The sequence below is a fragment of the Sinohyriopsis cumingii genome, chromosome 17 (genome assembly GCF_028554795.1).
Source record: "Sinohyriopsis cumingii isolate HCF-2022 chromosome 17, ASM2855479v2, whole genome shotgun sequence".
Lineage (NCBI taxonomy): Eukaryota > Metazoa > Mollusca > Bivalvia > Unionida > Unionidae > Sinohyriopsis > Sinohyriopsis cumingii.
In genome coordinates this window covers 40,340,957-40,351,805 of record NC_142977.1, presented here as the reverse complement: position 1 = coordinate 40,351,805, position 10,849 = coordinate 40,340,957, and the positions used below count along the sequence as shown (strand labels likewise).

Genomic DNA, 10,849 nt, shown 5'->3' with positions numbered 1-10,849 from the left:
ACCCACCTATGAGAACTGCTATGGTAACCCAGGCATAGCCCTGCATGACAGCAAGCATTATAAAATATCCCAAGGTGACGTTGAAAATATGGATGAAGTAGCCAAACACATGGAATCTTAATCTGAAATGTCAAAAAATGTTGTGATATATCTAAACATTCATCAACAAAATAAGAGTAAAGAATAACTAATATAATAAAGTGTGTATTTTATAATTACAATTGAAATTTTGTATTAATATGATGACAAATCTGGGAACATTCTAAAAGTGGAAGTGTTTTTATGAGTAGGTTTTCTTTATCTACAGGTAAATTTGCATCAATTTACCATCAATGGGACCACTGAGAGTTTGGTAATCTGGTGTTGTGCACGTCAGAGAGTTGGCCATGGCATGCATGATCAGTCTGCCATTGAGGGTTTGCTAAGCTGGTGTTGTACACATCAAGGAGCTGGCCACTAAGGGTTTGGTAAACTAGAGTTGTGCACATCAGAGAATTGGCCATGGCATGCACGATGAAGCCTGGTGTTGGCATGCATGTTCAGTGTGCCAGTGAGGGATTGGTAAACTGGTGTTGCACACATCAGGGAGCTGGCCATGGCATGCATGTTCAGCCTACCGCTGAGAGGTTGGTAAACTGGTGTTGTGCACATCAGAGAATCGGCCATGGCATGCATGTTCAGCCTGGTGTTGGCATGCATGTGTGCCACTGAGGGTTTGGTAAACTGGTGTTGTACACATCAGGGAGTTGACCATGGCATGCATGTTCAGCCTACTGCTGAGAGGTTGGTAAACTGGTATTGTACACATCAGGGAGTTGGCCATGGCATGCATGTTCAGCCTGGTGTTGGCATGCATGTGTGCCACTGAGGGTTTGGTAAACTGGTGTTGTACACATCAGGGAGTTGACCATGGCATGCATGTTCAGCCTACTGCTGAGAGGTTGGTAAACTGGTATTGTACACATCAGGGAGTTGACCATGGCATGCATGTTCAGCCTGGTGTTGGCATGCATTTGTGCCACTGAGGCTTTGGTAAACTGGTGTTGTACACATCAGGGAGTTGACCATGGCATGCATGTTCAGCCTGGTATTGGCATGCATGTGTGCCACTGTGGGTTTGGTAAACTGGTGTGTACACATCAGGGAGTTGGCCATGGCATGCATGTTCAGCCTGGTGTTGGCATGCATGTGTGCCACTGAGGGTTTGGTAAACTGGTGTTGTACACATCAGGGAGTTGACCATGGCATGCATGTTCAGCCTACTGCTGAGAGGTTGGTAAACTGGTATTGTACACATCAGGGAGTTGGCCATGGCATGCATGTTCAGCCTGGTGTTGGCATGCATGTGTGCCACTGAGGGTTTGGTAAACTGGTGTTGTACACATCAGGGAGTTGACCATGGCATGCATGTTCAGCCTACTGCTGAGAGGTTGGTAAACTGGTATTGTACACATCAGGGAGTTGACCATGGCATGCATGTTCAGCCTGGTGTTGGCATGCATTTGTGCCACTGAGGCTTTGGTAAACTGGTGTTGTACACATCAGGGAGTTGGCCATGGCATGCATGTTCAGCCTGGTGTTGGCAAGCATGTGTTCCACTGAGGGATTGGTAAACTGGTATTGTACACATCAGGGAGTTGGCCATGGCATTGATGTTCAGCCTGCCAGTGAGGGTTTGGTAAAGTGGTGAACTCATCCAGGTAACTATATCAAGAAACAAGACTCAGTTGCAAAATCTACTTGAGAAATTAACCACATAATTTTTTTTTGATGTTAATCTAGGGTATGGACAGCTTTACACACATACTGATATATGGACATGCACATGGATGCCAAAGTAATTATGTTATGTCAAGGTTCTGACAAAAAGGGAGTCATGGTAGCTCAGTTGGATTTGTAATTTAAGGGTTGTGGGTCAGATAGCCAGTAGTCTGGGTCAGCATCCCCCTTTGTCTCCTTGGGAAAGGCACTTAACTCCCATTTTCTTTGCATGATGTAACCAATATTGTGCTGAAAGTGCTGTTAAAATCAACCAAGAAACAAAACAACTGCAAAACACACTTGACAAACACCGATACCCACAAAACATAAAGAATTCACAGCATATAGTCTGATTTCTCAATCAGTCAACGCTACAGTAAACAGATAACTTTGGGTGGGGGTGGGGGCACACTTCATAAATATGATGAAAAATGTTGGACCTTCGATTAAATATCCCCAAATTTGCAAGTGCTGTTGATTGGCTAATCATCAAGTATGAGATTGCCATTATGATAATTAGCTGGATCTTAACACAAAACATAGCCCCACTTTATAAAGCCCTCAATACACTACTTCCCAGTACGAAGCATGGGGTTTGGCATTGGATCCAAATATTAAAATGGCTACATTATTAATTAATGAATTCCTTTCAAATCTTGGCTGATAATAATAAATTATGATCTGCTTTCTTGTATAATACAGATTATAATGTGGTAGTTTTGTTGATTTCTTCAACACAGTAAATAATTTCTCTGAATTGTTTAAATGCAAAGAAAATAATAAATCATGAGCTCATATATTTAACCTAACATTTGGGAAAACAAGAAATATGAGCAAAAAAGATTTTTGTTTCTGGAAAAAAATTAAAAATCAGAAACAGGTACATTTATGAAACTGTACCTTCTGCGTTTGATTTGGTCTACACTAGATGGGATCGTCAAAGATGAAAATAATGGAGACCTGTCTTGGATGCTGTTGCCCTTTCTTCCATTTGTCAAAGGGTTTTGCTGTATTTGCACTTGGACATGTAACATCAAGGATTTGGTGGCCTCGAAAATACAAGTGACAATGCAGGAAACAATGCAACAGCCAATTAATTCTGAAAAAAGACATGTCACTTGAATTAAAAATGTAAAATTATCAAAGAATGTTTGTATTTTGTGGAATGATCGAGATGTTAAGTACCAACTGATATATTTGCAACATACCAACTCTGACTACAGATTACATGTTTGCTACATACCAACTCGGGACTATATATATCTTTGCTACATACCAACATTGACTATGGATGATATCTTTGCTACATACCAACTCGGGACTATATATATCTTTGCTACATACCAACATTGACTATGGATGATATCTTTGCTACATACCAACATTGACTATGGATGATATCTTTGCTACATACCAACTCGGGACTATATATATCTTTGCTACATACCAACATTGACTATGGATGATATCTTTGCTACATACCAACATTGACTATGGATGATATCTTTGCTACATACCAACTCGGGACTATATATATCTTTGCTACATACCAACATTGACTATGGATGATATCTTTGCTACATACAAACTCAGACTACAGATGATATCTTTACTACATACCAGCTCAGACTACATATTATATCTTTGCTACATACCAACTGTGACTACAGATAATATCTTTGCTACATACCAACTTTGACTATGGATGATATCTTTGCTACATACCAACTCGGGACTACAGATGATATCTTTGCTACATACCAACTCTGACTACAGATATCTTTGCTAAGTACCAACTCAGAATACATCTTAGCTTATAGCTTTATCATATTTTCTGTCATTCTCTAAAGAAAAAGATTTTATACACACTGAAATTGTTAATTTCAAATTTAAAATAAAACAACTGAATGATGAAAAAAATAGCAAATTAGTTAACACAGTGTGTAGTTTAAATGATGATACATATGAAGACAGTTTATAAACAAATACATGCACTCCCATTTTATTTACCATCTTCTAAATATGTGCCACTGGGCTTGATCTCTGGGTGGTGAGAATAGGCTGCCAGGTCAATGTCAGCTGTATATATAAATTCATCTTTTCATGCCACACACATACTCTGTATACACATAGTTAAAGGTTTGGAATCACAACAGTTTCTAAATTACGACCTAAAGGTTACATCTCTATACCCTCAGAGTATCACCCAGGTGCCTCACTTAAATTATTGGTTGGTATTTTAACAGCATTTTCTGCACACTATTAACTATGTCTTGTTAAGGAAATGGGAACTAACTGCCGTGCTCATAAAATCTGATATTCTGATGCCAGGGACCACTCTAATTTCAGATCTGGCTCTTCCTGTATTTTAAGTGAGGTGCCCATCAGGCTTGTCAAAATAATCTAATATGCATGAGAAAACTTTGATCACACTAATGAAATGCAGAACTTTAAGTCCAAGATGCTCTACTTATCATCCTTCTATCCACAGCTATAAACTTTGTGTACAAAAGGGAAGCAGGCAACTATAAATGGGGAACAGGCTGAGTGAGTTACACATAGTGCTCACTAAGATACATGTGATTCTAAAATACCATTTTTGGATATTTATTTACAGGACAGAAACTAGTCAGAACCAGTCAAATGCATACCAAAACTGTTCCGGAAATTGTTGTAACCAGTGCAATGATACACGGCCATGTCATGGGATTAAAGCTAGTGTAAATACCTAACAAGCTGACAATTTCTTACTTTATTGTTGTAATTTGGAGTTTATGCCAAATGCAGGATATTTTTTTGAGGTAATATAAGTAATAAAGGAATCAAATGTGGCTGTGTTGGCTTCTAAGTCTTTAATTAAAAATCAACCTTCAATTGGTGGAGTTGAGATAACAAGGAAAGACTGAGTAAAAAAAACACTTAAGAATTTTTATTTTTTAATGGCCTTGTGTAACTGCTATGTTTAAAGATGTTTTAAAATGAAGTTTAAAGACAAGCTTCAGATGCTAATGAACACAAACACTGCTGACCCACAGAGTAACAATTACACTGTTAGAGCAATTAGGACAATGGCTGACCTCTAGACCAAGAAGAAAATAATTGTTTTATGTTAAATATTTTAAGATCCAAATACACAAAAAAGTCAATTTAATATGATTTTGTTTTATATTTCATATCTGAAATGTAGCAATTGCAAAACTATGTGACAAATAATATGAAAAATGGGCAATTTTGGGCATATGGAAACTGGAGTCAGGGCTTGTGGAATCTGAGTCAGTGCTTGCAATTGTTTATAAATCACCAGCCCTGGGCCTGCCCACTATTTCTAGGATATAATATAATGTTTGTATTACTATAAACAGTAACAAACAGTATAGACTCACTAAAATCATTAATAAAGTATAGACCCACTGTTTTTTCAGGTCAGTTTTATATATCAAAAGAGGCAACCCAAATTAATTAGCCAGTATGATTAGACCAGACAGCAGTTATCTCCACAGATGATAATACTGTACTTTAAAAAATAGTACAAAATGCTTTTAAAAAGAAATTACCACAACTGTTCTTCCAGTAATGTAATACAAAAATACATAAAGAAAGGAAAGTTTATACAAATATTATGAAGAGTATTGAGAGTACACATGTAGTATGTTTACAATATTTAAAAGGGCCATGAATAGTAATATCTATGGAGTTATATGCAATGTTTACAATATTAAAAAGGACTCTGAATAGCAATATCTATGGAATTATATGCAATGTTTACAATATTAAAAAGGACTATGAAAAGCAATATCTATGGAGTTATATGCAATGTTTACAATATTAAAAAGGACTATGAATAGCAATATCTATGGAGTTATATGCAATGTTTACAATATTAAAAAGGACTATGAATAGCAATATCTATGGAGTTATATGCAATGTTTACAATATTAAAAAGGACTATGAATAGCAATATCTATGGAGTTATATGCAATGTTTACAATATTAAAAAGGACTATGAATAGCAATATCTATGCAGTTATATGCAGCTGTCAAACAAAAAATATTTTTTAATGGATTGAAGCTATTCAGAGCCTCCAAACAATTAAGGACCAATTATGAACATGATATGTTTCAGTTTAATATTAGTGTTTTAAACGGAGTAAATAATATTAATAAAGTATGGAAAACAAAGACAAACATTCAATGTCCTAAATATGCAATGATGTCAAAAATTTCTTCACTGTTAACATGCTGAATTTACTTAATTTATTTTAAAAAATGTTCGGTTTTTCATGTTTCAACAATATCTGGGTTTGTTGACACTTGAGTGTGAAAAAAAATCAACACTCCCTTGTATAAACCTTGTGCATTCATTGTTAAAATATGGACAATTTATAGGATAGTGATATTGATCATGACTTCACCTAAACATACAAATGACAATAAATCTGACAGCCTGATGCCTGGTTGACAGCTTTACATTAATATCAATAAGATAAAATCTACTGCAATCTTTTGGTAGTCTTTGATCTTATGTTATTCATGTAAACTTCAAAGTTAAAATCTGATTTAAAAGTTCTAAATTTTACAGATTCTGGAACTACTGTATATGCAGTCATGTGTATGTTGTTTTTCACAATGATCTTGAATCCAAGTTTTATCACTGACATTAGCTATCTCAGATTAGGAAATGTTTGGTAATACAATATGTTGGACGGTCCACACTCATTTAAAATACTTCTAACACAAAGTAACCATGGAAACTGAAAAGTGCCATTGACATAACTGTGTAATAAAACTAACAAATATGATGGATATTTATTATTTTTACCAATCACTCATTTTTCCTCAACAACTGGCTATTATTTGTTTACAAACACAGACATGAGAAATTATCCTAGTTCTCCAAGTATCATCCAGTTTGGTGTACTCATTTTACAGATAAAAGCATCTTCTGAAATATCAAATATGTTGATTCAATAATTTTTACATTTTCGAAACTCAATACTTTTGAACCATATGTTACAAGTACAGGCAAAACCATAACATCTTGCAGATCTATGGCTCCTGGATTTCCTTATTACGGAAAACGAAGCTTTCTGCATCTTAGTCAAATGAACTTGGCTTTATGAAATTTACCAGTCTTGGGCTTGAGGAATGTGGGTGTGTGAGAAAGCTTGCCAGTAGCTTACTGTGGGTGGGTGGTTCTTCATAGGGTTTTCCTGGGTTCTTACTCCACCAGTTATACCAGTCAAAATGTATAGCCTAACCTGTGCTGAGAAATGGCATAAAGCCCAAATCAACAACAACAACCAATCATATTAAAATGAACCCAAGTATTTATAATCATCTGTTACCATGGCACTGTTATATGTGATGAAATACCACATTAGTGTTTATCTTGCTATAAGAAAACCAGGAGTGCACAGACTGAGCAAATTTTCAAAAATATGCCGGCAGACTTACACTTGGAAAATCATTCAGTCATACAAATTAGCCAAAATTAGCCAAGACATTTTTCTTAAGAAAAACAAAGTGTGATAGATTTATCATGTAAGTGTCGAAAGATTTATCAAATAAGGGGGGAAGGGTTTATCAAGCAAGGGGTTGGGATTATCAAGGAAGGCGGCATAAGCTTATTAAGCAAAGGAGTTATACGCTTATCAAGCAAGAGTGGATGGGTGTCTCGAGCAAGGAGGACTGGGCTTATCAAGTGGTGGGATGGACTAATCAATCAAGTGGAAATGGATTTATCAAGTGGGGTGATGGACATCAAGTAAGGGGGAGATGGACTTAACAATCAAGTGGAAGTGGGTTTATCAAGTGGTTGGATGGGCTTATTAGTCAAGTAGGTATGGGTTTATCAAGGAAGTGAGGGGATGGGCTCATCAAGCAAGTGAGAGTGGGCTAATCAAGTGGGGTGGGGTGGGTTATCAATTGAGTGGTAATGGGTTATCAAGTGGGAGTATGGTTTATCAATCAAGTGTGAAGGAGTTTATGAGTTTATCAAGTCAAGGGATGGCCTTATCAATCATGTGGGAATAGGTTTATCAAGTGTGGGGATGGGCTTGTCAATCGAGTAGGAATGAGTTTATCAACAGTGGCGTTGCCTTATCAATCAGATGAGAATGTGTTTATCAAGTGTGGAGTTGGGCTTATCAAAAAACGCGGGATGACCTTTTCAATCAAGTGGCAATGGGTTTATCAAGCAGGTGGGGATAGGTTTATCAAGCAAGGGGGAAAGACTGATCAAGCATTTTATGATGGGCTTATCAAATAAGGGGGATGGGCTTGGGAAGCAAGCTGGCGGGGCTTATGAAACAAGGGGGTTGAGCCAATCAAGCATGGAAAGGGATGAGCTTACTAATCAAAGAGGGATGGGCTAGTACTTATGGGAGAATCAATGAATCAGTATACCAGGAAAGTATATGCTAACTTACTCAGTTTTAAAAGCATGAATTTGAAATGTATTCCAACATTATCCTAAAGTTACATAATAATTACTAACAATAAAGAAACTAAGATACAAGTGAAACTGGAAAATTAGTTTTATTTTCACAACTTTAACATGCTAAGAGTATATCTGCATTTACATCCCTAAATTTATGCACAAGCTGTTGACTAGCATTCATAATATAAATAACTGACTGAAATTTGTAGGTGAGACTTACGAGTACTAGTTTATATGTGTGACATGTATTGTTTGTGTGTTCATATGTTCTTGTGTCTGTGTATTTGTATATTCATGTTTTCTTGTGTCTGTTTATTTGTATATTCATGTGTTGTGTGTTCATGTGGTCTTGTGGCTGTGTAATGTGTGTTTATATGTTCTTGTGTTTGTGTATTTGTATATTCATGTTTTCTTGTGTCTGTTTATTTGTATATTCATGTGTTGTGTGTTCATGTGTTCTTGTGGCTGTGTAATGTGTGTTTGTGTGTTCATATGTCCTTGTTTTGTGTATTTGTATATTCATGTTTTCTTGTGTCTGTTTATTTGTATATTCATGTGTTGTTTCATGTGTTCTTGCGGCTATGTAATGTGTGTTCATGTGTCGGTGTATTTGTATTCAAGTGTTCTTGTGTATGTACATTTGTGTTCATGTGTTCTTGTGTCTGTGTATTTGTATTCAAGTGTTCTTGTGTATGTACATTTGTGTTCATGTGTTCTTGTGTGTGTATTTGTATTCAAGTGTTCTTGTATATGTATGTTTGTGTTCATGTGTTCTGGTGTCTGTGTATTTATGGTCAAGTGTTCTTGTGTATGTATGTTTGTGTTCATGTATTCTTGTGTCTGTGCATAACTGTGAATGTATTATATTCTGCATGAAAATATTACACTTACAAAAGGTCATTTACCAACCTAGCTGGGGGCCCCGAGTGACCGACTGGTCTAAAGCACTCACCGTTATGGATCACTGACATCTCACCTCTGTCTGCGTGGGTTCAAGTCCAAGGCTCGGCTAGTGTGGGTACATGGGAAAGCCTGCCAGTAGCTTCTCGTGGGTCGGTGGTTCTTCCCTGGGTTTTCCAGGGTTCTTCCTCCACCAGTTATACTGGTTGCCATGTATAGCCTATCATGTGCTGAAAAATGGCATTAAACCCTAGAACAACAACAACAACCAACCTAGCTGATATGGACCTTTAGTCTTGTGGTGTGTGTTCCTATCTACCACAAAGATTTGAATCATAACTGCAGCAATACTGTTTTCCATCCATTTCAACAAAGCATATCTGGGGTCATGGGTTAGATCCTCAGTTCCAGCATATGCAAGAGTACATGCTCACAAATCCAAGGTACTTCAAATATCTTACTGGAACTTGCTGAAACAATGATGGTACTTCATACAAGTTACTGGAACTTGCTGAAACACTGAAGAGTACTTGGGGTCCTGGATGGCCAAGCAGTCTAAAGCGCTCGCCTTTACCTATCACTGCCATCTCACCTCTGTCTGCATGAATTCTTGTCTCTGGCTTCACCAATGTGGGCATGCAAGAAAGGTTGCCAGTATTTTCACATGGGTTGGTGGTTATTACTGGGGTTTTCCCGGATTCATCTTCCACTAATTCTACTGGCTGCCATGTATAGGCCTATTGTGTGCTGAAAAATTGTGTTAACCCATAACAACAACAACTTCATATAAGCTACTGAAACTCAATGAGTGTACATCATATTGGAAATCCCTATAGAAAAAATTAAGATTATAATAACAAAATGTTTCAACTTTTATGTTGGCATCATAAGAAAGCAATAGCTGAAATAATTTTGGCAAAAGGACATGATCAATATTTGAAGCTGCAAAAAATAGACATGTAATGTCCTAAAACACGCCCTAAACATCTTTGCTAGCCAACGTTCCAAAATGTTAACCCTATCTACACCTTGGTGGATTGAGCAGATATTTCTGTGCATCAGGTCTTTGAATTTCATTGGCAAGTCATTGTTCCAATCAAACTTAAGTTGTTCAAATCTGAACACTGTTCCTATATGATTGAGACAAGGGGAGCACACAACCTGAATAAGCAATTTTCACTGCTGGTCCAAGTTTGTACAAATAACTTTCACGTCAATGTTAAACTTACAAAGTATCCTTTTTGAAGTCAATTGCCTCCACCATTTTCAACCGATGTACAATGCACTACTGTTACACGCTATTGGGAGGCCCCCAGTGGCCGAGTGGTCTAAAGCACTTTTCGTTATGGATCACTGCCATCTCACCTCTGTCTGCCGCGGTTCAAGTCTAAGATTCAGCCAATGTGGGTATGTGAGAAAGTTTGCCAGTAGCTTCTCGGGGGTCAGTGGTTCTTTCCGGGGTTTTCCTGGGTTCTTCCTCCACCATTAATACTGGCCACCATGTATAGCCTATCGTGTGCTGAAAAATGGCATTAAACCCCACGACGACAACAACACGCTATTGGTCAGCTGACATTACATATTAAGGGAGGCAATTCATGAAATTCAATAGATGTCACTAGGACAAAGCATTAAAATATGTTTGATCCACCAAGGTGTAGATAGAGTTAACATATCAGAACAAAGATGATGCCTAAACTGCAAGTATATTTCTTTCGATTACTCAGAGGCCCCAAATTTATAATTCTG

General features: G+C 37.2%; 1 protein-coding gene across 3 annotated transcripts in view; it reads right to left on the bottom strand.

Moving 5' to 3' along the window:
* The window catches only part of LOC149778475 (high affinity copper uptake protein 1-like), a 54,000-nt gene that overhangs the window by 8,011 nt on the left and 35,140 nt on the right, over nt 1–10,849 (bottom strand). For 2 of the 3 annotated variants that reach the window (XM_089939338.1, XM_089939337.1), the window contains exons 3-4: nt 2,662–2,860; nt 7–122 (exon numbers count right to left, since the gene is read on the bottom strand). In XM_089939338.1, coding sequence (XP_089795464.1) covers nt 7–122; nt 2,662–2,860 — 315 coding nt within the window. The remainder of the gene's footprint in view (nt 1–6; nt 123–2,661; nt 2,861–10,849) is intronic. The other variant, XM_089939339.1, reaches the window with a different exon arrangement.